This window comes from Petaurus breviceps, unplaced genomic scaffold (assembly GCF_028583685.1).
Source record: "Petaurus breviceps papuanus isolate PSGF00001 unplaced genomic scaffold, PetGlider_PUasm1.0 37, whole genome shotgun sequence".
Classification (NCBI taxonomy): Eukaryota; Metazoa; Chordata; class Mammalia; order Diprotodontia; family Petauridae; genus Petaurus; species Petaurus breviceps.
In genome coordinates, this window is record NW_027186296.1 from 77,197,607 (window position 1) to 77,224,760 (window position 27,154).

At 44.1% G+C, this 27,154-nt stretch overlaps 1 protein-coding gene and 1 long non-coding RNA gene across 4 annotated transcripts; one reads left to right on the forward strand and one right to left on the reverse strand.

Moving 5' to 3' along the window:
- Nucleotides 1-1,933: 1,933 nt before the first annotated feature.
- PPRC1 (PPARG related coactivator 1) lies at nucleotides 1,934-17,609 on the forward strand. 2 transcript variants are annotated; one of them, XM_069098809.1, is made up of 14 exons: nucleotides 1,934-2,116; nucleotides 5,838-6,038; nucleotides 7,086-7,232; nucleotides 7,573-7,671; nucleotides 8,049-10,638; nucleotides 10,899-10,952; nucleotides 12,853-12,910; nucleotides 13,490-13,557; nucleotides 13,701-14,430; nucleotides 15,837-16,025; nucleotides 16,171-16,237; nucleotides 16,385-16,506; nucleotides 16,749-16,900; nucleotides 17,203-17,609. In XM_069098809.1, exons 1-14 carry the CDS (start codon nucleotides 1,958-1,960, stop codon nucleotides 17,304-17,306), a joined length of 4,740 nt encoding a protein of 1,579 aa, XP_068954910.1. In that variant the 5' UTR covers nucleotides 1,934-1,957; the 3' UTR covers nucleotides 17,307-17,609. The 2 variants fall into 2 exon arrangements, with proteins under 2 accessions (XP_068954910.1, XP_068954911.1); XM_069098810.1 differs by lacking the exon at nucleotides 1,934-2,116 and adding an exon at nucleotides 2,757-2,912.
- Nucleotides 15,941-27,126, reverse strand: LOC138169397 (uncharacterized). Of its 2 annotated transcripts, XR_011170342.1 has the most exons (5): nucleotides 27,002-27,126; nucleotides 17,728-17,832; nucleotides 16,774-16,874; nucleotides 16,347-16,626; nucleotides 15,941-16,077 (listed from the first exon to the last, which is right to left on the reverse strand). It is a non-coding gene; the product is annotated as an uncharacterized lncRNA (long non-coding RNA). The 2 variants fall into 2 exon arrangements; XR_011170341.1 differs by lacking the exon at nucleotides 17,728-17,832 and having other exon boundaries at nucleotides 27,002-27,120.
- Nucleotides 27,127-27,154: the final 28 nt, after the last annotated feature.

Consider the following 27,154-nt stretch of genomic DNA (forward strand, 5'->3'; position numbering starts at 1 on the left):
TGATAGATTGGTCTATACATTTTGTGTGTATATATATATACATATATATACACACCTATATATACACACACATACACACATATATTATGTATGTACTTGTATATATGATATATATATGGAGAGAGAGAGAAATGATATATACAAAATAAATTTGAGATAATCCCACAAGAAAGGCACTAGCATTAACATAGACCTGGAAAAGCTTCTTGTAGACATTAAGATTTGAGATGAGATTCGAAGGAAGACAGGGAAGGCAGGAGGAGGACACAAGGAGAGAAAGAATTCCAGGCATGAAGACAGCCAGTGAAAAGGCAGAAATTTGAGAGATGGAGTACCATGTGCAAGGAGCAGCAAGGAGGCCAACATCATTGAATTTTAGAAAATATGGAGGGGCATAATATGTAAGAAGAATGAAAAACTAAGAAGTGACCCGGTTGTAACGATCTGGAAAACCAAATAAAAGATTTTATATTTGATCCCATAGGAAATAGGAGACGGCTGAAGGGGAAATAACTTGATCAGCATTGTGCTTTAGGAAAATCACTTTGACAGGAGTGGAAAATGAACTGAGGTGGGAAGAGATTTGAGTCAAGGAGACCAATCAGAAGCCTACTGCAATAATCTAAGCAAGAGTGCCTGGACCAGGGTGATGATAGTTTCAGAGGAAAGAAGGAGGTTTATTATATAAGATGAAGAAATGGATTGGATAGGGGAGGTGAAAGAGAGGAGTCAAGGTTGACACCTAGGTTTCAAGCCTCTTGAGTGGAAATATGAGAGAAGTTAGGAAGAGGGGAGGGTTGGGGGAAAAAGATAAGGAGTTCAGCTTTAGATATATTGAGTTTAAGATATCTCCAGGACAAACAGTTTGAGATCAGGGGTTTGTTCTTTATTCTGTAGGCAATGAGAAACCACTGAAAGTTTCAGAGCAGGAGAAAGACCTGAATGAAGTCCTGTTTTGGAAGATTCATGGGGTTGCATGGGGGCGGGGGGGGGATATTGGATTTAAGGAGAAGAGTTTGAGGCTTGAGGCAGCATGTGTGAGGATAACAAAGAAGTTTAGGATTTGGGGTTTCGATGAGTGCCATAGTGTCCACATAGAGGAAGGCGATTCTTCTATTGACTCTGGTCAGACACACTTCAGGAAGGACTGTGACGAGTCCAATGGACCGTGACCAGATTGGTGAGCAGACTGGACACCATGTCACATTTAGATCATTTGAGGGAAGTGGAATGTTGAGCCTGAAGAAGATCACTTAGAGAGAGGGGATGGATAGTCGTCTTTAAATATCTGAAAGGCTGTCAAGGGAAACAGTGATTAGATTTATGCTGCTTGGTCCAGAGGTAAGAATGAGGCAGATTTCAGCTCCAAGTAAGGAACAACAATTGAGGGCTGTCCAAAAATGGCCCAGGATGTCTCAGGAGATAGTGGGTCCCCCTTCACGGGGAGTCTCCGATCAGAAGCTGGACGGCCACCTGTAGAGGGGATTCCTATTCCCATATGGGTTGGACTAATTGAAGGGACTCCAAGGTCCCTTCGAACTCTGGGATTCCATGACTCTCAGGACGCAGTGATACGAGAAGTGGGAAACGGGAACGATCTGGAGCTCATAGGACGTCGAGGCTCAAAGATATATATATTTTAAAATATATATATATGTTAAAGATATATATATTTTAAAATATATATATATTTAAAGATATATATATATATATATATATATTTGCAACAGAGGGAACTCAACGGTACTGCTCTCTACCCAGTCCCCTCGCCGGAGCTCAGGAACAACTACAAATCCCAAAAGCGCCCGCGCGCCTACTCCGGGGTAGAGGCAGGCTCTCCTCCGGGTCCATTGGGAGTTGTAGTCTCGCTGAGCTTTCTGGGCGTTGTAGTTCTTCGCCTCCACAGCCGGTAGGGCGAGGCGGCGCTAGTGCCTCAGAGCCGCGCTCTGGGGCCAAGATGGCGGCGCGCCGGGGACGGGAAGACGGTGCCGCACCGCCCCCGGGAGGGGGCCCCGGACCAGGCCCCGGCGGCGGGATGTACGGTGGCAAGCGTGGGTGCAGCAATCGGAGCCCGGCGCCCCCAGGAGCCGCGGAGAGCTCTAGGGGCCGGCAGCAGGTGAGAGCCAGGCGGGCGGCCGGGAGGAGGCAGATCGGCACATGCCGGGCGGTGACACGTGGAAGCTCCCGGAGCTGGGGTAGGGAAGGAGGGACGGCGGAGGCACCCAGAGAACGGAATTTGGGGAGGGGGCGACCTTGGTCCCAGTGTGTGGGGCTGCCTCCTTAAGCTTGAGAAAGCCACTGTCTCGAAGGAGGGAGCGGGGGCAGGGAGGTTGGTGAAGCTACAGACCCCGCTTATCCAGGGCCGGAGCCGGGTCGTTGAGGTTGGACTAGGGAAAGGGGAAGGATGGGGGGGGGGGGGGGGGGGTCCGGGGGGGGCAGGAGATTTGGCCCCACCGCCCTCTTTCCATCCGCTGCAGCCCTCTCCCTGGCTTTTCTGTAGCTCTCCTTCCCCCGCAGCCTTTAGGGACTCCGAGTTCTGGGGGGCCGGGGTCCTCTTGAAGTGAGACCCCCTTAGCCTCGCCCAGCCCCAATTTTTTTCTTGGCCACGTGGGGGTCTGCGTGTGAAGGGAGGGGTGAACAATTTTCCCGGGAGAACTTGATCCCCGCCCAGCCCTCCCCCTTCTTGTCCTCACTGCAGTACCCGCATCCACGTGGATTGGGCCCGGCGCGGGGACACCGCCGGGGTGGCCGCAGTCCACGTGGGGCGGGGGATGGGGGGTTGTCCACGTGGCCCCCTGTGCGCACCACCTCCCCATCCGCTCCCCCCCCCCCCCCAATGGCCGGCGGCTTATCGGCTGCGGGGGCCGGCGCTGAGGCCATGCTGCCTGGAACTGGGTGTGTCTGGCCCACAGGTCCGTCTCCTAGACGCTACCCTGTGTCTCCCCCTTCCCTTCCCTTCCCGGGCTGAGGGCTGGGGCGTGTGTGTGTGTGTGTCTGTGTGTGTCTGTGTGTGTCTGTGTGTGTCTGTGTGTGTCTGTGTGTGTGTGTGTGTGTGTGTGTGTGTGTGTGTGTGTGTGTGTGTGTGTGTGTGTGTGTGTGTGTGTGTGTGTGTGTGTGTGTGTGTGTGTGTGTGTGTGTGTGTGTTCTGGAGCTGTGTGCCTCAGAGGCCTCCTCCCCCCTCCCCAATATGTATCCTTTAGCATTCTAGCCAGCTTCCGAGAGGGAAGGGTTTTTCCAGATATGCTTAAGGATTCGGGGGCTCCATCCTGCTGGAAGTGTGGGGCGCCCACTGTCCTTGGCTTAGGGAAGGAGCAAGGTTTAGGCTTAAAGTCTTCTCTCCAGTTGGGGGTGGTGCAGGGGTGAGTCATAGCGGTGTCTGCTCCTGGGATGGGCATGATTCTGAGTGAAGTGACCTCTCCCCCCAGTGGATGTCAGCTTCAGGGGGTCACAGTTCTCTTCTGCTCCCTTTCTACCACTGCTGAGAGGCAACTCTCTTCCCTCCTGAAAAGGTCCTTGGTCTCTCCCTCTCCAGAAACCTCTGGAAGCCCTAGTGAACTTTATAGGTCTTTGGGATCCTCCTAGGTCAGGAGTTTTCTTGTCTTTCAAATCCTTTATCTGTAAGGATGGCTCTTGATTTCTCTTCCTGGGAAGGGTGGACTTGTTATTTTGAGAACCTGAGGCAAACTGGAGAAGTGGCTGGTCTGAGGTAAGCTCCTTAAGAGTAGGGACAATTTAATTTTAGTTCTTTTAACCCAGCCTTATTGGTTGAGGATTAATATTTGTTAACAAACTCAGGCCCTACAGACTTGGTACCCAGTCTGTATTCAATGTGACACTGTGTTTCCTCTTTCCCCTGTTTGTTTCCTAGAACAGCTGGCTCTTGAAATAAGTACATCTTGCTGATAGATGCCTTCTTGCTTTCCTGGGAATGGATGGGAGAGGGAAGAAAAACTGGTATCAGGGGGGCCCCTTAGGATCAAATAAACAGCAGTTTACTAAACTGTGAGCTTCAAAATGGCAGAGCTAATATTTTATTTAATTTTTGTATTCCCTCCAATTCCTAGAACAGTGTTCTGCAGGTGCTATGTGCTTAATGAGTGTTGAAGTTGATGGGGATCACAGGATGGGAAGTGGGGAAAGATTGCTTTAGATTGCCAAGCTCACAGGGTTGTTTTGAGAAAGCTGCTTTGCAGACTTTAAAACCACTTTTCTATTAATTGGCATTGAGGGGAATGGGTCCAGAAGGAAGTTGAAATGGGTTGGGATGGGCTGTGGCCCAGAGGTAGCCAGGATGACCTGAGGGTAAGTGAGTATTTGTGCTGGGAATGAAATCTGCTGGCTGGGGGGTCTGTGGCAGAAGTTTTCTGGGTGGTGAGGTACAGATATAACTCACCCTGGGAGTGTTTGCTGAACCAGCTGAGATCCCAACCAAGATTCAGCAGGTAGCCCTAATTACAGGTTTTTGGAGGACTGGGAGGAGTTTAGTGCCTAATGCCTGATTACCCTTAACACTATCCTTGTACCTTCACTTAAGTCATTCCTTCTTCCTCTTGTTCTAGGGCCACTTAGTCCTCCCCAGTTAGAAAGGGGAAAACACAACTTGTGTGTGGTGGTGGGAGATAGAGAGAGGGAGCTCATGAAGAGGCATGAAACACCCCAGCAGGGAGAATCTGCTTAGTTTTCTTCTGGCTTTGGCATCTGCTTCTCAAACAGCAGCAGAAGATGCCCATTCATTTAGCCTTGCCTGACTCCCTTAGGAGTGGCCTACCATGGTCCTCACCCACACCCACAGCAGGCCCAGACTGGTGACTCCTACCTAATGAGGCTGACAGGGACTGTATCTGCTCCTTCCCAGTGAAGTTTGGGGTGTGTCAAAGCCAAAGCCTCCAAACGACACACTGCTCTTTCTGCTTTTCTCAGGTTCTTTTGTGACCTCTGGAATTGGGGTCATTTCATGTCAGTTCCTTCAGAGTCAAATCACACAGAGTAAGGACATTTTAGAGATGCCATCTCAGTTGACAGTACAAGTATTGTACTGTCACATTATACAAATGAGGAAATTGAAGTTTTGTGAAGGTATAGTAGCTTTCCAAGGGCAGGATAGTTAATAGTAGAAACCCCTTTCATGCATCTCAAGTCCACTGCTTTTCCCATTATATCATGCTATGTCTCTTCCTCAATGCCTGCTGTGTGTCCAGCCCTTTGCTGGGGGTAGGAGGGTGGTGGTGGGGTCAACAACAAAGGAATTCCAGTAGGAGCCAGGACATCAACATATGAAAATTTACATAATATGTGCTAACACGTTCTGAAATGCACAATGAAAACATATGATATAAGTGCTAGAGGTGTTTGGAGAAGGGAGAGTTCACTTAGTCTCCCAGAGAGGTGGTCTTGAGGGAATAGTAGACTTTCTTTTAGATGGTAGGAAAGGGAGAGGCTAGATTATTAAAATAACCTCAAATTACTGGTCACTCTGCTTTTAATCCCTCCTTCCAATTCATCTTCCACCTACCATCAGACTAATCCAAATAAGGTATTATGACCCTGCCCAGACTCCTTTGATCCCGCCTTGCCTACAGAAAGAAGTCCTAACATCTGAGGCCATTTACAATCTGGGCCCACCTTGCCCTCTAGCCTCTAACCTACTCCGTTGTGCTTTAGTTTTGTGGTGTCTGTGCCTATCTAATGACATGCATTTCCTCACATACCCCTACACCCCCCCACTCCCCACCAAGTTTTGCCTCCATTATTTCATCCTCAAACCCTGAAGAACAAAAAGACCATGGCTAGGGGAAGAGATAGGTGGGCTATAATCAGCTGTCTTTCTTGTTTCTTAGGTTCTGCTGGAAGAGGAGGAGGAAGAAGAGGCTGGCTTCCTTAGCCTGTCCCAGCATGATCTATTTGACCTGGATGGAGATGATGAAGCAGGAGATGAAGAAGAGATGTTCCTACAGGACGAAGTCCTGTTGGAGACTATGCAAAGCTATATGGATGCCTCTATCATTTCCATCATTGAAGACTTAAGTGGTGCTGGAGAGGTGGGCTTAGAGCTTACAGGGGTGGTTTCAGGGAGAGGAGGAACCCAGGAGGCCAGAGAGTAGAGGGAATTGGCTTATGATAGAAGAGGGGCTTCTAGGAAGGAGCTTGTTAAGTTGCCAAGGTTCCTTGTCTTTGGACTTGAAACTTATGGCACTCCCCTCATGGCCCTTCTGTACCTTGGTCACCTGGGTCCAAGAGACAGAGCCCATGTGGAAGTATAGAAGAGTGAGAGGCTAGAACAAAATGTCTTTTGATTTGCGTAGTTTGGACACACCATGGAAATGAATCAAGCAAGTTCAGTTGGTTATTTGATATTTGGCTTGGGCACCGATTGGATCTCAGGGTTTAGGAGGGTGGCATATTTTGTAGAGGGAGGCAGGAAAAGATCTAGAGCAGGGTTTCTTAATCTCTGGAGTCCATGAACTTGTTTTTTTTTTAATATTTTAATAACAATTTCCATATAATTGATTTCCTTTGTAATCTTGTATTATTTTATTAATTTAAAAGCATTATTCTGATAGGGGCGGCTAGGTGGCACAGTGAATAGAGCACCAGCCCTGGAGTCAGGAGGACCTGAGTTAAAATCTGGCCTCAGATACTTACTGGCCATGTGACCTTGGGCAAGTCACTTAACCCCAGTTGCCCTGCCTTCCCTCCCTCCAAAAAAAAAAAAAAGCATTTTTCTGAGAAGGATCTTCATCAGGTTTTATCAGCTTATCAAATGGGTCATTGATGCTAGGGATTAAGAACCCCAGTTCTACAGTCTATAGTGATTGGTTCCAAGTGATAAAGGGATGAGTGTATGGTTACATAGAAATGGCAGGAATAGAACCCAAGAGAGTCCTTATTCTCAGACCCATCTGCATCTGTTCCTGCACCATTCATTCATTCATTAGTGGGTTGACTTGGGAGGCAGGGGAAGTGAATCATTTGGATTCCATGAGTGACTGACTTGGGGAATATGTAACATATGAGCATTCAGCTTTGTACCTTCTCAGTGACTAGCTGGTTGTAACCAACTCTGTCCCTTTCTTCCTTGGGAGCAGAACAAGGTGACCTCGGAGGACCAGAATGAAGTGTCTCTGCTCACAGCCCTCACTGAGATACTTGACAATGCTGATTCTGAGAATCCGTCCCCCTTTGACACCATTCCTGACTCGGAGTTGCTTGCATCTCCCCGAGAGAGCACCTCGGTCAGTGTTGGGCTGTCAGGGTATTGGGTGTGTTCTCCATGGTTAGAACAAATGCTAATGGTTGGGATTGTGTGTCTAATCTCATTGTGGACCATTTCATCACAGATTTAGCCCCGTGTTCCCAGAGGGTCCTGGTCTCTGAATGTGAGCCAAGTAATATCAGTTGATTGCTTCATTTTCTGTCCTTGACAGGGAGGGACCATAGAAGTGGGGGTGGGAGCAGCTATAGCAGCAGAAGAAAACAGGTCTAGAGTGATTGGTTCCCTGGTGACCATTACCCTTATTTTTTCCCCACCTCCCCCCCACCAGGGACTGATTGGCTTTCTTTGTACCCCTTTAGTTGCACAAGCTTCTGGGTTTTTCTCGATCATCCCCGGAAAGTGATGTGGATGACCAGTGGGGACCCAAAACACACAGTATGACTCCTACTATTGGCAGGGTGAGTAAAATGAGTTGAAGGAGCACCTGGGGTCCAATGGGGAGTCATTTGGTCAAGTCTGGAAAGGCTGGTATCTGGCTTAGAATCAAAGCTAGAAGGGTCCTTTAAGACTAGCCAACACTATTTTTCTGGAAATGAAAACTTGGGTAGAAAGAGTAATTTTCCCAACATCATAATCCTGGTGATTGGTAGAGCTTGGAATAGACTCCCAGATCTTGTGCATCCCACCTAGTGTCCTTATAACAAAAGCCATCCAAGAATAAGCAACCTGAGTCTTCTTAAGCCTTTCCTGCCAGATTTGGGAGATTGCTCCTCAGTTCTTTTACCTCCCCTTTCCCCCTTCATCTGACTTATTCATTCTTCCCCTCCCCATGTAGGTTGAGATGTGTCTCTCAGATTCCTCCTGGGATCTTCCCCCATCTCCCTTCTTGGAAACCTCTTCCCCAAAGATCCCAGGATGGAAGACTCCAAGATCCCGGCCCCGATGGGGTCAGCTTTCCCCCCTGCAGCGCAGTGATGGAGAGGAGGAAGAAGATGCCAGACTCAGCAGAGATAGAGTCGCAACAGTGGACCCCTCTGTAGACAATGCTGAAGACTTCCCTATGCACCTGGCCTGCCCAGAAGAGGAGGAAGAAGACGAGACTGCCCCAGTTGGAGAGGAAAGCATCTCCTCTCTAAGTGAGCTTGTACGGGCCATGCATCCATACTGTTTGCCGAGTCTCACAGTTTGTTTGGACTCCCCTGGGGATGAACATGAGGAACCAACTGAAGAATTAATGCTGGCTGAAGGGGGCATGGTTCTGGAGATCTTAGGCCAAGGGTCTATGTCTGGTGAGGCTCTGGAGATTCCAGTGGTCCTGCGCCATCTCCCTCCTCCAGGCCACCCCATGGAAGAGTTGGAGATTCCCCTTACTCAGCAGCTGCTAGAGTCTGACCTGGAAGCTGAGGTCCCCATGTGTAGGGAGCAGTCCTTTCAGAAAGATCCAACAGTCTCAGGCAATACTAAAGGTGGGACAGAGAAGCAGCTAACGTGTCCAGTTCTGCCTGGTGATGAAGTGATGCCAGCATCTGTTGATGGCCCCAAAGGACCCTCTACAGATGTGTCTTCAGACACACAGAAAAGCCAAAGGGGCCATAGGAGTCGGAGAAAGAAGAATGAAGTTCTGTTGTTACCAGATAGGGTTGGAGACAGGAGTTATATTCGAAAGCTCAGGTCCTCCTCCCGAAACCAGTCCACCCCTGATAGCCAGTCCTCAGAACAGCCCCTAGAAGGGTTTTCCAGAGTAACCCAGTCAGCCTGTTGTCGGAGAAAGTCCCGGGCCAGGGTAGCTGAACCCAAAGTGATATTGAGCGTAGAAAAACCAGACTCAGCAGAGCCTGACTCTGCCCCACTGAGTCCCATTGGACAGTCTGACCTGGCCAAAGAGGAGCCACTGACCCTGTGCTCAAGCAATGGTGAGATGTCCTTGGCCTCAGGGAATTGTGACCAGTCACAGACCCCAGAGCCAAGCCTCGAGGTCACCAGCCCCCAAAGTGAGAGGGTCTTGAGCTCCTCGAAGGCAGAATGCAGTGCCAACAATGGGCCTCAGGAAGCCAAACCCCGACCTTTGAGCTTGTCAGAATATTGGCAGCGAAGGCAGCAGCGCCAAGCAGATGAGCAAGTGCCAGAGCCCCAAACCCCAGCTGGAAAGTGGCCCAGCATCCCAGAGACGCCTACGGAGCTAGCAGAGATCCCATGCCTCATTGTCCCCTCCAAGACAGCTGAGCAGCACAGCCTTGAGGTACCTTCAAGGCCCAGTGCCCCTGGCATGACCAGACAGAGGACAGTCCAGCAGCCAGGGCCTAAGCTGCCTGCAAGTTCCATGCCCTCCAGCTTGGCTTCCCCTGAGACTGACTTCCCATTGCCAGCCAAACATACATCTCTAGGGAGGCAATCTGTGCCCTCTACAATGCCTATGCCCCCAGCTGTGCCTCCTGCAGCACCCATGCCCCCAGCTCTGCCTCCCACAGTGAGTCTCCCCCTGACAGTTCCCATGCCTCCAGCTATGCCACCCCTTCCAGGTGGGCCAGGAATGCCATCCGTCGTGCCGCTTTCCTCTAATGGGCAGACAGTACCTGATTTGCTTCTGCCAACCCTCCCCCCACCTTGTCTCCCAAGGCCTCCTGATTCCTATACCCAATTTGCCCCAGTGCCTTCCTGGCCCTGTTACCCTTCTGTGCCACCATCTGTTAACTATCCTTGCTTGCCACACCCAGTGCCAGGCACATCCAATGCCTATCCACTCCCCACTACCCCTGCTGTGCCTTGGACCCTCCCTCCTGCCCCAGTGACAGCTTATGGTTCTGATCATTCTTATGGGCCTGTGGGCTGGAGTCCAGGCCCACAGCCTCCTTATTGGCCAGCTGTGACCCCCACCCCATTACCACCACCACCACCACCACCTCCAACCCTAGTTCAGAGCATCCCACCACCCAAACAGGTTATTGATAGTTTCTCTATTGATAGTGTACCTGCCTCCAGTGCAATGTCTGTGGTTCCTCCATCTAACCTTGTGCCAACTTCCCAGGGAGCCCCTCAGGCAGCACCTTCAAGAGCAGAGGTCAAGCAAGGGCAAGCTTCTCAGCAGCCCTTGAGGCCTTCGTCCCCTAGACTGAAACCTAGGCTGGCCACCCCAGAGAGCCCAGGTGCTAGAAAGAAAGGGGTTCTTGTTGAGGAACCCATGATTCAGAGGGGCCAATTGGTGTCAGAAGTTTCTGCCCCCCAGAACACCCAGCCTGAAGCCAAGGAGAATGGGCATAGTGAGTCACCATTAGTCCCTGCAGATGCCACTGTGCCTGTGCCAAAGCAGTGCCAAGTGGCCAAGATGCCTAGTGTCCATCCATCCAGACTTCGGAGACTCAACTTCCTGCCTTCCACACACCCCCAGGGTTCTGAGGATGTGGTACAAGCTTTTATCAGTGAGATTGGTGAGTGCCCATGTGACAGGTAGACTCCTGCCTGCCTGTTCTCTGGTTGGGGGAGGCCTGCTATCACTGCTGGTTTGGGTTAAGGGAGATCCAGCTAGTTTATACTTTCCTTCTGTACCAGGTTTCTCATTTTTTGATAGGAAATTCTAAGAGGGAAGTGTTTAGGGCCTCTTGGATGAGGTGGTGGAAGTGGAAGTGGACACTTGTCCCTTTCCAGTAAATGGCCCTGGTGGTACACATTCTTCCCTTTCTTCCTGTAGGGATTGAAGCATCTGACCTATCCAGTCTTTTGGAGCAATTTGAGAAGTCTGAAGGTGAACATCAATTCCCTTTTCCTTTTTGGGAGGGTGGGTAGTAGAGTGGGGTAAGTTTATTGGTTTGCCTACATTGATTTTCTTAATTCTTTATATTCTTAATTTCTTTAAAATATTGCTTTTTGTTTGTTTTTATATCACCTTCATTTCCAAATACGGGGTTCTCTACTTAGGCTATCCAGAGAACCCCTTATAATAAAGAATCAGGACGGGACTGGATGAGACCAACGTTTAGAAAAACTGACTACGTCATCCTAGTCTGACTATATCCAGTGTACCCATACCCATTATTCCCTTATCTTTACAAAAATGAGGAGCAGGTGCATTTCTCCTCTCTTCCAGGGCAAATTTGGTCATCATTCATCTTACACATCATTCTGGATTTTTCTGTTCCTATTTAACAATGTAAATTGTTGCCTATATATAATGTTGTGTGGGTTCTGTTGACTTTCACTTTTCATTAGTTCATAGAAGTTTTCCCATGCTTCTTAGCCTTATTTTTCTCCCAAATATAATTCTGATCGCTTTTATTTCTTTAAAGAAAAAAGATTTTATTGGTACTTTTTGTCATTACATAATCTATATTCCCCAATATATCTCTCCTACCTTTAAGAAAGAATAGAAATACAGAGAAAAAAGTTACAAATCTAGGCAACACATCATCCAGTTCCAACATTATATGTCCTGATTACAACCTCTTGATTTTTATCTTTTTTTGGGAGGCAGTCAAGTTTAAGTGACTTGTCCAGGGTCACACAGCCAGTATCTGAGGCCCTATTTGAACCTGTGCTCTACCCATTGGGCTACCTAGCTACACTTCCAACCTCTTTAAATGAGGTACATTATTACATCTTTAATTATGGTGGATAACTTTTCCTGGTTTTTTTTTTTTATTTTTCTTTGCAAAACGATGTTTCTCTTATCATTATTCATTGTTCCCTTGCAGTGCAATAATTGTCCCATTATGTTCACCTACCACAGTTTAACCATTTTCTAACCAATGAGTATCTACTTTGTTTCCAATTCTTGTGTATTGCAGAAGTGCTGCCAGAAATATTTTTGTGTATCTAGTACCTTTTTTTTTTTTTTATTCTTTGACCTCCTTGGGGCATATGCTTAGCAGTAGGATATCTGGGTCAAAGGTAGGGGTACATTGGAGTCAGCTCTAACTGACTGGCTCAATGATTTGTTACATTTTGAGTTGTAAGCACTTACACTTTGGAAACTTGCAAAACCCTATCAAGACTCGAGTAAGATTGTTGACTAAGGGGTGGCCAGGTGGCTCAGCGAGTAAGAGCACCTGCTCCAGTGTCGGGATGACCTGGGGATCGAATCCGGGCTCAGACACTTAGCATCCACCCAGAAATAACTGGCCGTGTAACCTTGAGCAAGTTACTTAACCTCAATTGCTTTAAAAAAAAAAAAAGATTGTTGATTAAGTCTGAATTTAAAGTGATGGAGAAAAAGTTCATACAGTTTAAACGTAAAATGTATACAGTCATTTATTTATTTATTTTTAGGGGTATCTAGTCAGACATTTTTATTGCTGGCCAAAGGGTATGGACATTGTATTTACTTTATTAGCATAATTCTAAATTGTTTTCTATAATGGTTGTCCAGATTCATAGCTCCATCAACAGTGCACCCTGCTGAGGGGCATCTTTAATTCAGCCAGTGTTCAATAATGTGTTTTTGGGATTTTGTTTGGCTATGTCCTGGAGGAGAGTTAGGCCCTGCCCCTAAGAGGTAACATTCCACATAGGGATACAGAGTAAGGAAGAGCAGTATGAGAATATATTGAGTGTGTTGATGGAAATCCAAGTCTCAAGTATTTTCTGATCTGGAATTCCTGACCTTCAGCACTCATTTGTGCTATTAATAATGTTTGATTTTTTTGCAGTCAAAAAGGATTGTATTCCGGTGGGACCTGCTGATACCTTAGCTATAGGAAACTCAGGGTTAGTATGAAGTGGGATTACTCCGTAGTTTTTGGTTGCTAGTGTTTGTCAGGATGAGCACATCCCCAAGGTAACCCTTGCTTTTTAGAGTTACAGAGAGTACCTCATTCTTGGGCTGGCTGAGGGGGTAGTGTGGGAATGAGACAACATGAAACCTGGGCTCCCAGATATCCCCATAGCAACTTTCCTTCCATTTTCCTCAGGTACTTTAATTACTTACGTCCTTGGCTGACTTTGTAACTTCCCTGGCGGCTACTTGGGGGAGAAGGGTCCCTGACTTAAATTCTTTTCCCCTCTTCCCAGAGCTAAGCTTCCCTCCTTCACCCTGTTCTTCCAACTTTCCCCAAGAATATTCTGCTTCACTTATCTTGTCTTTGAGACATTGATTTGAAGAGGGGGCTGCTTCCTTCATTTCACAAGGGTCCCAGAAAAGAAGCAATCTGTTCCATAAAGAGTTGGTGACAGAATGGTAGAGATATTGTTTGCATCTTTACCCACTTGTAGCTTAGAACAGACAGTTCAAGGGGAGGGACACAGATGGAATGAGGCTTTAGCTAGGTTCTCATCTCTTCCTGGCAGGGTTGACAGCTCCCAGGAAAAGCGACCTCTTGACCGGTTACAAGCCCCAGAGCTGGTCAACGTAGCAGGTATGAATAAGGGGAGTGGGGGAAGAATCCATTTCCTAGATTTTGGGTTGCAGCACTTGGTGCTAGATAACCATGTTGGACGTGTCATGTAGTTATGTGGAGGGTGGGATCATTTATATTTTGTTTTTCTTTCTTTCCTATAGGCCTGACCCCTCCTGCCACTCCACCTCATCAGCTTTGGAAACCTCTGGCTGCAGTCTCATTACTGGCCAAGCCAGGGTCCCCTGATTCCCCTACCCAAGATAGAGTGCAGAAGCCAGTGGGAAACATGGAGGCCAAACGTGCAGCTGCAACTCGGCTCCGAGGTCGAGTCCCAGGACCCAGCCCGGTTCATGTGGGCTCTGGGGACCATGACTATTGCATCCTAAGCCCTTCAGTGGCCCCAGGGCCTGAGTTGGGATCCCGATGGAATGTCAAACGTCATCAGGATATTACCATTAAACCTATCCTTTCTCTGGGCCCTTCAGCTGCCTTGCCAGCAAGCCCAGCCACCTGCCAGAAACAGCAGCTGGACCATAGGACTAGTGAAGAACTGGAAGCAGCCCCTCCAGCCCCAACCTCTACCCCTGCCCAGCAGCCTTCTGTGCTGCTGTCCCCAGAGGCTTCACCGGGCCGGAATGATGACACTAGGACTCCACCTGGGCCTTTAGCCAAGCAGCCAGTGCGCTGCTACCGGAAGGCCATTGCTTCATCCAGCCCCCCAGGCCATAGCTGGCGAGGCCGAAGCAGCCGCTCCTGTTCCAATGGGGCCAGTGAGGCATCTTCCTCCTCATCCTCTTCATCCTCCTCCAGGTCTAGGTCCAGGTCCCGCTCCCATTCTCCTTCCCGTTCCCGGTCCAGGTCCATCTCCCCACCACCCAAGAGGTGGCGCAGGTAAGCATGGTTAAGTTCTTTTTTGCCTAGAGAAGCTCTGGGTATAGGGTCACTTTAGATCAAATCAGATCAACAGGCACTTATTAAGTGCTTCTGTGTGTCAGGCACTATGAAAATAAATGTTTGGGATACAAAGAAGAGTGAAACAGTCCATGTCTTCAGAGCTCACATTCTAGTTATGTATGTACAAAATGTGTAAAGGGTCAGATGCAGCTTATGTCAGGGAAGGAGGCAAGAGCACAGGGGCTTGAGGGACTGGGAGAAACTTCCTGCAGAAGGCAGAATTTGTACTGAGTCTGGAAGAAGGCAAGAGGGAGGAGACCCTTCCAATCTTGAGATGGAGTTTTGTATGCCAGGAACAGCAAGGAGGCCAGTGTTACTAGATTGTAAAGTACAGGGAGGTGAGCAAAGTGAGGACTGGAATAGATTGTGAAGGGCTTTAAAAACCAAGTAGAGCATTTCAAGTTTGCTCCTAGAGTTTTTTGAGGAGGAAAGTGATATGGGTCAGATGAGTTGTTGGTTTTTTTTTTTTTAGGAAGATCATTTTGGCAGCTTCTGGGAGAATGGACTTGAATGGGGAGAGACTTAAGGCAGAGGGAGACTTACCAGAAAGCTATTGCAAACCTGCATCAGAGTATTGGCAGAGAAGAGAAGGGAATGTATATGAGAGGTGTCATCTGCACTCACATATAGCCCAACCTGGGTGGGTTGAGGAAGTTAGTTAGGTTTAGGAAATGCTTCTTAGGACTTAGGGCACTGATTAGACAGGGTCTCTGGCTCTGACTGACCATAGATATCAAAATGCTGAGAGTGGAGTCAGTACTGTTGGATACTGTGCTAAAGGAAAATGCTCTTTTTTTTTTAAAAAAAATGCCCTTTTCTGTGGGGGAATCTAGAAATGCCTTCAAGCCACAACTGTCTTTTCTAATTTCCCTGTTAGCTTTTGGTTTATCTTGAGCATTAGAAGAAAGTTTGGGTTTTCTTTTCTTTGGGGATTGATAGTAAAACAAACTCTTTTAAATCTGTTCTCATTTTGCCCTCAAAACAGCCCTGAGGGAGGAGCATGTTATTATTATCCCTACTATAGTTTATAAATTGAAACCAAAATGGAAGGGGAGAGCATATCCCCTAGTAGAATGTAAACTACTTGAGAATAAGGATTTTCATTATTTTCATTGTATCCATACCTCCTAGCACATTATGTCTACTTGGTATAGTGGATTCTTAATGAATGATTGATTGACAGGGGGAAAGTAGAGGCAAGAGTCTGGAATAGAGCATAGATCTTTGATGTTTAATCCAAGTTTTTGCCCATCTACTGTGGTATATGGTGGGTTGGACATGTCTTAGGGACAGGACATGTATGGAAGGTTAACTGAAGGGGCAGAGTCTTCTTATTTCCCCAGGTACAGGTCCCGTTGTTCCCGTAGTACCCGATCCTCGTCTAGGTCCAGCTGTGATTCCTGGGGACGCTCTCGGCGGCGATCTTCCTCCTCGTCGTCTTCCACATCTTCGTCTCCTTCTTCATCCTCATCTAGTTCTCGAAGCCGGTCTCGCTCTCCATCCCCCCGTAGGAGGAGCAATAGGAGAAGGAGGTGAGGGTAGCATAGGCTGGAGAGGTGAAGCCAGAGTATTGATGTCTTGGGTCTGGGGATGGGGAAGAAAGACCTTCCATAGGCAATGTGGTTCCCCTTGCTCAGGTCCCTGGCCTGCTCTAGCCTGCAATTCCTTTCCTCTTAGGTACGACTACTATGATTCCCAGGACCACTACCAAAGGCAGAAAATTCTTCAGAAGGAACGTGCAATAGTGAGTTAAGGGAAATGGGGTAGGGAGAAAGGTATATTTGGGTTTGTAATTAAGAATAGTGTACTACCCTTCACTTAAGGGTAAAAGGGAAAAAGAGATCCTGGCTTACCTCACTGCTTTCCTCTGTGCCCACCTACTTGAATCCAGGAGGAAAGGAGGGTGGTCTTCATTGGGAAGATTCCAGGCTGCATGACTCGGTCAGAGTTGAAACACCGTTTCTCAGTCTTTGGGGAGATTGAAGAATGTACCATCCACTTCCGCTTTGAAGGGTAAGGGTAACATCCTTGGAGTTCTACTTCCAGCCCTTTTCATGCAGAATAGGAAGCTGTTGCATTTCTAACATTGCTGTGTCTTTAGGGGTTGTAACTGCTGGCAGCAGGGGATGATACCTTCAAAGAGTTAGCAAGCAGCTTATTTCTTATCCTTAGGGTGATGAGATGAAGGTTGGTGAGGCAGTCCCTTAGGATCTTCTTTATACCCTCTCTTATCAATAACCCTCTTCCTCCTTAAGTGACAACTATGGCTTTGTCACCTACCGATATGCTGAAGAGGCATTTGCAGCCATCGAGAGTGGTCACAAGCTTCGGCGGGCAGGCGAACAGCCCTTTGACCTCTGCTTTGGAGGCAGAAGGCAGTTCTGCAAGAGGAATTATGCAGATTTGGGTGAGTGGTATTCTAGTGGCCTAAGAACAGGGGACCCAGGGGGGGTTGTGGTTAGGACTTGAGGCATTTGCAAACCTTAACCCATTCATCCTTTGAGGTCAATTGAGGCCTAAAGAGTCAGGGATTAGACTTGAGATCTCTTTACCCATAGCCCAGGGTGTTTACTGTCTACCTTTGGAGGGGGGAAACTAAAAGTTGTGTGGGTGGGCTGTGTCTGGATCCCTTGATTGGGGGTGGGGGTGGGGGGGAGTCAGTCTTTCTTCAAGCTTGCCCAGGATCAGTTTTTCCCTCTGCATTTGTAGACTCCAACTGGGAAGAGTTTGACCCTGCCCCTGTGAAGAGCAAATTTGATTCAGTCGACTTTGACACATTACTAAAACAGGCCCAGAAGAACCTTCGGAGGTAACCCTGGGCCTCCAGCCCCTGCCCCTCCAGAGGTCCCTCCCCCTTGTCCCCCTGGAGCACCCTTTGCTTCTGGATGATGAGGAAAGAGCTGCTAGTGAGATGGCTGTTTTATAAAGAAAATGGAAAAATAAGTGAAATTAAAAAAAGTAAAATGAGATTTTTCTAAAAAAAAAAGTTTTGTTTTTATAAAAAGTATTTAACAAAATTTTCATTCCTTGTGAAGTGGGTGATGCCTACAGCATGGGCTCCTCATTTGGGGAAGGTCTAAATCACTATGCAGATCAATAAACAAAAGAAAGGAAAATCTCTATCGTGTTGCTATATATTTCCATCCCCAAAGATCCTGGGTACTTCCTGCCCAATGCACCTGATCATGCTTCTAAGGCCTCTCTGTGGGGGCTTAAGGGATATCTTTAGCTTACCTTTGGCCATGCATCTTGCCTACTTTTGTAGGGGCTGCCTGCCCTTGCAGAAACAATTCACTGGATATAACTGAGCAGGCATTTTTGGCTGTCAGTAATAAGCTCCTAAAGTGAATGAGACAAATTTGGGAAGTAGAGGGTTGTTACTCTCAAATCTTTTTTAAACCTAGTGAGAGCTTGAGGATAACATAGTTTCTCTCTTTTGGGATATAATCCCATGCTAGTTAAGTAAGTCACTAGTTTCTTTGGGATAATTTTCTACCAGAAGAGTGGGGTGGTGTCATTGAGTTTTTTCCCTACTTCATAGTCTACAAAACCTTGGTTTTGAATATCAGGGTCTGAATCCTGCCTCAGACACTCTGCCATAGTGATGTTGTCCTGGGCAGGTTAATTCACTTTACTTATTTTGGTTCTATTTCTTCATCTGGAAAATGAGAATCATACCTGTTAGCATAGGGATGGAAAGGTAGGGAGGGCAGAACTCTGTGAAGATCAAAACAATGAATGCAATGCTTTTTGCAAACCTCAAACCTGTTTTACTAACAACTCAAGTTGTTACCTCTAGTTTAAAACCCAGCGAACTCAAAGGGCCTTTGAAGCAAAAATTAAATAGAAACTAAATAATTTTAATTCTAAAGGAAGGACAGCAATGAGATAACATACTAAAATTTGTAGGATACAACCAAAGCAGTTCTTAGGGGAAATTTTATGTCTAAATGCTTCATTAAGAAAAAGCAGATCAATGAATCAAGCATGCAACTTAAAAAAAAAAAAATAGAAAATCAACAAATTAAAAACCCAAATGAAGCAATAAAACAAATCCTTAAAATCAAAGGAGAGATTAACAAAATTGAAAGCAAAGAAAAACATTGAGCTAACAACATCAGGAAATTTTAAAAACATATGTAAAAAAAATTGTGTAAAAAAATTTGAAATCAAAATTAAAAAGGTGAATTTACTACCCAAAAAGAAATAAAAGCAATTAATAAGAGCTGTTTTGCCCAGCTGTATGCCAATGAAACTGACAATCTAAATGAATGGTAGAATATTTACAAAATATAAATTTTTCAGATTCACAGGAATAAAATACTTAAATATTTTTTTAGGGAGTATTAATATTTGATATTTAGGCATTTGCAGACTTTAACCCATTCATCCTTTGAGGTCAACTGAGGCCTAAAGAGTCAGGGATTAGACTTGAGATCTCTTTACCCATGGCCTAGGGTATTTACTGTCTACCTTTGGAGGGGGGGAACTAAAAGTTGTGTGGGTGGGCTGTGTCTGGATCCCTTGATTGGGGGTGGGGGGGGGAGGGAGTCAGTCTTTCTTCAAGCTTGCCCAGGATCAGTCTTTCCCTCTACATTTGTACACTCCAACTGGGAAGAGTTTGACCCTGCCCCGTGAAGAGCAAATTTGATTCAGTTGACTGACACATTACTAAAACAGGCCCAGAAGAACCTTTGGAGGTAACCCTGGGCCTCAGCTCCTGTCCCTCCAGAGGTCCCTCCCCTTTGTCCCCCTGGAGCACCCTTTGCTTCTGGATGAGGAGGAAATAAAATACTTAACCTTATTATAAAAAAAAATTGAACAATACATAAATGAAATCCCAAAGGAAAAACCAGGTAGGACCAGAGAGTTTTACAAGGGAATTGTATCAAAGATTTAAAGAATTAATTCTAATACTACACAAACTGTTTGGGGAAAAAAAGTAAATAAACTTGTTAGAATAACAGGCAAAGAAGTGGTTCTACCAGACTCCTTTTGTGAAGCAAATATGGTACTGATATCCAAACAAGGAAGAACAAAAACAAAATTATAAACCAATTTCATTAAAGTAGTAAAATACTAGCTAGGAGACTATAACAATATATCACAAAGATTATATATTGTGACCAAGTGAGATTGATACTAGGAATGCAGAGATGGTTTAACACAAGGAAAACTGAACATGATTGTATAATAACAAAAGTAACAAAAATTATGATAGCACATTCCTATTAAAAACACTTGAGAGCATAGGTATAAGTGGATTTTTCCTTAAAAATGACAAAAAGCATCTACCTAAAACCATCAGAAAGCATTATTTATAATGGGGATAATCTAGAAGCCTTCCCAGTAAGATCAGGAGTGAAAAAAGGATGTCCATTATCACTAATATTCAATATTGTATGAGAAATGCTAGAAATAGCAAAATGAGAAGAAAAATTGAAGGAATCAGAATGGGTACTGAGGTAATAAAACTTTGTAGACGATAAGAAATGCTTGGAAAACCCTAGAGATTCAACTAAAAAGTTAGTTGCAACAATGAATAATTTTAACAAAGTAGCAGCATATAAAATTAACCCACATAAATCATTAGCATTTCTATATATCACCAACAAAACCTTGCAAGAAGAGACAGTGATACTTCATTTAAAATAACCGTAAAAGGTTTAAACTATGTGGAAGTACACCTGCCAACATAAACCTAGGACATATGAACACCATTATAAAACACTATATAAATAAAGTCAGATTTAAATAATTGGAGAAATATTTATTACTCATGGGTGGGCAGAGCTAATACAACAAAAATGACAATACTTAATCTTATTCAATGTCTTCCCAATTGAATCACCAGAAAATTATTTTATTGCACTAGAAAAAAATAATAAAATTCATTGGGAGGAATATCTAAAGAATTAATGAAAAAATATAATGGAAGGAGGTTTAGCAGTACCAAATCTTTATATTATGAGGCAGTGATTATCAAAACTGTCTGGTACTAGCTAAGAAATAGGTGGATCAGTGGAACAGAACAGACATAACATACAATAGCAAATGATTATAGTAACTGTTTGACAAATGGAAGGATTTAAGTTTTTGGGAGAAGAATTTACTGTTTGGTAAAAATTGTTGGGAAAACTGGAAAGCAGTCTGGGAGAAATTGGGTATAGACCAATATCTTACACTATTTACCAAGATAAGGTCAAAATGGATACATGATCTAGATATAAAGGGAGATATCTTAAGAAAATTAGAAGAACATGGAATATGACTTATGGATAGGAGAAGAATTTATAAATAAATAAGAGCATTGTGAGATGTAAAATGCATAATTTTGATTAAAATTAAAAAGGTTTTGTATAAATAAAATCAATTAGTCAAGATTAGAAGAAAAGAAGATTGGGGAAAAATTTTATAGACAGTTTCTCAGATAAAGATCTCTTATCTCAAATATATAGAGAACTTTGTCAAATGTATTAAGAATATGAGTCATTCCCCTGTTGCTAAATGGTCAAAGGATATAAACAGGCAGTTTTCCGATGAAGAAATCAAAACTATAGTCATTTGAAAAAATGCTCTAAATCATTATTGGTTAGAGAAAGGCAAATTAAAACAACTTTGAGCTATCATCTCAAACCTGTCAGATTAGATAAAATGATAGGCAAAAATGACATGTTGGAGGGAATGTGGAAAAATTGGAACACTAATACACTCTTAGTGGAATTGTGAATTGATACATTGGAGAGCAATTTGGAATTGTGCTCAAAGAGTTATAAAACTGTGTATACCCTTTGATGCAGTAATATGCAGTAATAACCATTTTTTGCTCTGTTTCCCAAGGTGATCAGGTTAAAAAAGGAAAAGAACTTTTGTGTTCTAAAATTTATAGCAGCTCTCTTCCTGATAGCAAAGAACTGGAAATTGAGGAGATGCCAGTCAGTTGGGGAATCGATAAACTGTGGTATGATTGTGATGGAATACTACTGTACTGCAAAAAATGAGTTGGTTGATTTTAGAAAAACATGAAAAGATTCATGTGAAATAATGAATGAAATGAGCAGAACCAAGAGAACATTGTATACAGTAATGGCAATATTGTTTGAAGAACAACTACAAAGGACCTATGAAGGAAGATCCTCTATCCACCTCCAGAGAAAAAACTGATAAATAGAAGTATGCATAATATGGTTTTTATATTTGTGTGTGTATATGTATATGTACATAAACATACACGTGTCTGTGTGAGTGTTTATCTGTGTGTGTCTGTGGGTGAAATGGTGGCCTCTAGTGCTGGGTGGGGAGGAGGGAGGGAGCGGGGAGACAGTTCAGAACTTAAATTGTAACAAAAAAATAAATAAAAATTTTAAAAATAGGTAAAGAAGGGGTACTACCAAGTTAATTCCATGGCACAAATATGGTCTTGATACCTAAATCAGGGAAAATCAAAGCAGGAAACTAAAGACGAATTTCCCTAATGAATATTAATGCAAATTTTAAAATAAAATATTAGCAAGAAGACGATAGCAACGTATCCCACAAAGATCATACACTATAGTCAAGCTAGATTTTAACCAGAAAAGCAGAACTTGTTCAATGTTAGGATAACTAACCATAACTGACCATATTTGTAACCAACAAAAATCATTCTAATACATGCAGGAAAAACTTTTGACAAAATACAACACTTATTCCTGTTAAAAACACTAGAAAGCATAAGAATGAGTGGAGCCCTTTTTTTGGTCAGGCAATTAGGGTTAAGTGACTTGCCCAGGCTCACACAGCTAGTAAGCACTGTATCTAAGACTGGATTTGAACTTAGGTCCTCCTGATTCTAGGACCAGTGCTCTATCCGCTGGGCCATCTGGCTGTCAAAATAGAGGCTTAAAATGATATGTAGTATCTATCTAAAACCAAGAAGTCAGCATTATTTATAAAATAGGAATTTTATAAATAATAGGATAAATAATAATAAAATAAAATAGGATCTTTCCGGTAAGATCAGAGGTGAACCAAGGATATCCATCATCAGTATTACTATTCAATATTGTACTAGAAATGCTAATTGTAGCATTGACAAAAAAAAAATAAAAGAAATGGAAAGTGAGCACAGGTAAAGATCAAACAAAACTCACTTTTTGTAGCTGATATGACAGCCTAGAAAGTCAACTGAAAAACTAATTGAATCAACTACAAAGAAATAGTATATAAAATAAACCTGCACAAATCAGTATTTCTGTATATAGCTAACAAAACATAGCAGGAAGAAATAGAGAAATTCCATTTAAAATAACCATATAAAGTATTTGGGAGTCTACTTGCCAAGACACACCCTGAAACCCTACATGAACACAATTACAAAACACTTTGTACAGGTAGACATTTAAATAGAGAAATATATTATTTGCTCATGGATAGGCAAAAAAAAAAATGACAATATTACCTAAATTACTTTACACAGTGCCATCCAAGTCAAACTACCAAAGAGTTATTTTATAGAATTAGAAAAAATAATAATAAAATTCATCTAGAGGAATATAAAGTTGAACAACTCGAGGGAATTAATGAAAAAAAAAATAAGAGGGGGAGGGGCAGGAGTACCAAATTTCAGACTATACTACAAAGCTTTAATTGCTAAAACAGTTTGGTGACACAATGGACTATTCTTGAGTTCAAATCCAACCTCAGATACTTAATAGCTGGGTGACCCTGAGCAAATCATTTAACCCTGTTTTCCAGTTTCCTCTTCTATAAAAAGAACTGGAGAACAAAATAGCAAATCACTTCAGTATCTTTGCCAAGAAAATCCCAAATGGGTTTATGGGAGAGTTGGACATGACTGAATAAGAAATAGAGAGGCTGATCAATGGAACAGATTAGGTACCTAATATATATAGAAGCAAAGGAATACAGTAGTCTAGTGTTTGATAAACCCAAAGATCCCAACTATTAGGGCAAGAACTGACAAAAGTTGCTAGGAAAACTGGAAAGTAGTATGGCAGAAACTGTATAGACCAACAACTCACACCATTTACCAAGATAAGCTCAAAATGGGTACATAATTTGGACTAAAATGGTGACATCATAAGCAATTTAGTGAAGCATGGAAGAAGTTACCTGCCATCTGTGGATAGGTTTTCTTCCTACCTATCTACTCCTTTGCTGGATCCTCCTCCAGATCACACCCTCTAACTGTAGGTGTCTGTCAGGGTTCTGTCCTATGCCCTTTTCTCTTTTCTCTTTCTTTTTCTTCTCAGCATGACTCGGTGATCTCATTAGCTCCACGGATTTAATTACCATCTGCTGATTCTCACATCTACCTATCCTGCCCCAAACTCTCTGCTGACCTGTAATCAATCTCCCATTTCCAGTTGCCTTTCTGACATCTCAAACTGGATGTCAGTAGACATCCTAAACTCAACATGTCCAAAACAATAGAACAAAACAGAATCTTTCCCCTCAATTCTCCCTCCCCAACTTTCCTTTAAGAATAGAGGGGAACAGTATCCACCTCAGGCTCATAACCTAGGATTCATCCTGGATTCTTCACTATTTCTCACATCCCCATATCCAATCAGTTACCAAAACCTGTTGGTTTCATCTTTGCAACTTCTCTAGCATATGCCCCCTTTTTTCCTCTGACACTGCCACCACCCTGGTGTAGACCTTCAAAATCTCGCCCTTGTATGATTGCATTAGCCTGCTGGTGGGTCTACCTGCCTCAAGTCTCTCTACTCCAATCCATTCACCATTCAGCCACTAAAGTGATTTTCCTAAAATGGAAGTCTGATCATGTCAACCCCCTACTCAGTAATCTCCAGTGGCTCCCTATTGCCTCCAGGAGCAAATACAAAATCCTCTGTTTGGCATTCAAAGCCTTTTATAACCTAGCCCTCTCCTATCTTTACAATCTTTTTATACCTTACTCTCTGACACATACCTTCAATCCAGCGATTCTGGCCTCCTGACTGTTGCACAAACAAGACACTCCATCTCTGGGTCCCAAGCATTTTCTCTGGCTGTCCCTCATGCCTAGAACATTGTCCTTCCTCTGCTCCAACTATTGACTGCTGGCTTCATTTAAGTCTCAACTAAAATCCCATCTTCTACAGGAAATGGTTTTCTTAATTCCAGTGCCTTCCCTCTGTTAATTATTATTTTATTATTCTGTATGTAGTTTGTTTTGTATATATTTGTTTACATGTTGTCTCCATTACATTGTAAGCTCCTTGAGGGCAGGAAATCTTTTGCCTCTTTTAGTATCCTTAACACTTAGCACAGTGCCTGACACACAGTAGGCATTTAATAAATACGATTGATTGATTGAAGAGTTGATGACCAAATGGAATAGAGAGGTTGACAGAAGGCAAAATGAACACATTTGATTATATAAAATTAAAAAGTTTTTGCACAAATAAAACTAATGCAGCTAAAAAAAAAAAAGCAGGAAACGGAAATCTTTGCAGCATGCTTCTCTGAGAAGGTCTCATTTATTTTTGGAGGAGGGAAGGCAGGGAAATTGGGGTTAAGTGACTTGCCCAAGATCACAGGGCTAGTAAGTGTCTGAGGCCAGAGACCTCCTGACTCCAGGGCCAGTGCTCTATTCACTACACCACCTAGCTGCCCCCGAAGGTCTCATTTCTAAGATATATATGGAACTGATTCAAATTTATAGGAATAAGAGCCATTTCCTAATTGATAAATGGTCAAAGGATACAAATAGGCAGTTTTCAGAGGAAGAAATACAAGCTATTAATGGTAATGAAAAAATATTCTAAATCCCTAATAATTAGAGAAATGCAAATTAAAAGAACTCTGAGGTTTCATCTCTCAACCCATCAGATTGTCTAGGTTGATGGAACTCTGAATTGGTCCAACCTTTCTGGAAGACAGTTTGGAACTATGACCCAAAAGCTATTTATTTATTTATTTTTAAAGCAATTGGGGTTAAGTAACTTGCTCAAGGTTACACGGCCAGGTGCCCAAAAGCTATTAAACTATTTATACCCTTTACTCATAGTTACTGATACTAAGTCCAAAGAGGTTAAAGAAAGAGGAAAAGGACCCATATCTACAGAACTATTTATAGTTGTTCTTTTTGTGGTGGTAAATAATTGTCAACTGAGATGATGCCTATCAATTGGGGAATGGCTGAACAAATGATGGCATATGAGTGTGATGGAATATTCTTATGCAGTAAGAAATGATGAAGGGTATGGTTTAAGAGGAACCAGGGAAGATTTGCATGAACTGATGCAAAGTGAAGTGAACAGAATCAGGAGAAAAAAATTATGCAATAATAACAGTATTATAGTCAACTTTGAATTCTGATGAACAACTAGGAATTCTGATGAACACAATGAGCAACCAAAATTGCAAAGGACTCTTGATGAAATAGGCAATCTATCTCCAGAATCCGGAAACTAGGTGGTGCAATGAAATAAGAACCCTGGGACTAAAGGTGGGAAAATCTGGGTTCAAATACAACCTGACACTCCTACGTGACCCCAGGCAAGTCACTTAACCTGTTTGCCTCAGTTTCCTCATCTTTAAAGTGGAGATATATGGGGGCCGCCAGGTGGCTCGGTGAGTAAGAGCACTGGCTCCAGTGTCAGGATGACCTGGGGATCAAATCCAGGCTGTTACTTAGCACCACACCCAGACATAACTGGCCATGTAACCTCGAGCTAGTTACTTAACCCAGATTGCTTTAAAAAATAATAATAAAATAAAATGGAGATATAATAATACCTATCCCCCAGGGTGGTTGTATCAGATATTTGTAAAGTACTTAGCGGAGTGCCTAGGTTAACTATTATTATTTCCCCCCTCTCTTTCTCTCTGACTTTATATATTTTCAATTTAATTTGTAATTTGGAACTAAAACAAAATTTTTTTTCTTTAAAGTTCGGTGGACCACCAGATGTCCCCGAGGTGTTAAGAAACCCAAGATCAGTCAATTAGCGTTTATCAAACGCTTATTATGAGCCAGGCACTGTGCTAGAAGCTGGGGAATATGATTACAAGGAGAAAGACGGCCCCCCATCTCAAGAAGCACCACCTCTATCCCCATAGGGGCGTTGTGGATGGGAGTAGGGGACTGCTGCTCTTCTCAGGATTCCCATGAACCCCCAGGTGGGCTTGCTCATCGCTCCTTGTTTGCACACACAACGCCCCTCAATTTGGGGGTGGATAACTGAGCAGAAGCCTGCAGGGATGTCAGCTTACAGTTCGCCAGTGGGAGGGGATGAGGCTGCCCTGAAAAGAGCCCAAGGTCTCTTAAACCCCACCCCCTCATTTTGCAGCGGAGGAAAAAGAGAACTGGCGAGCTTAAGCAGCTGTAGCTCGAAATTACACAAATCGTTATTTCTAAAAGTAGCCAGAGGGAGAATCGTTCGACCCAACCCCGACAAGCTGGCGACCAAGGCCAGAGTCGAGCTTTCCCGCCAAAACAGCGGGGGTGGGGGAGTGGGGGCGTGGGGGCGGTGGAGTAATAACGTCATTTCCCCACCTTTACCAACGAGACGAAACCAGCAGAGAGGTTCGACAAGACTTTTTCTTTACCAAGATGTCTGGGTTGAGACCAGGTTGGTGGAAAAACGTAAAGGAAGGGTTCTTGGATTGGGTGGGCAGGTCTGAGTCCCCGCCCTTTCCGGCGCAAAGG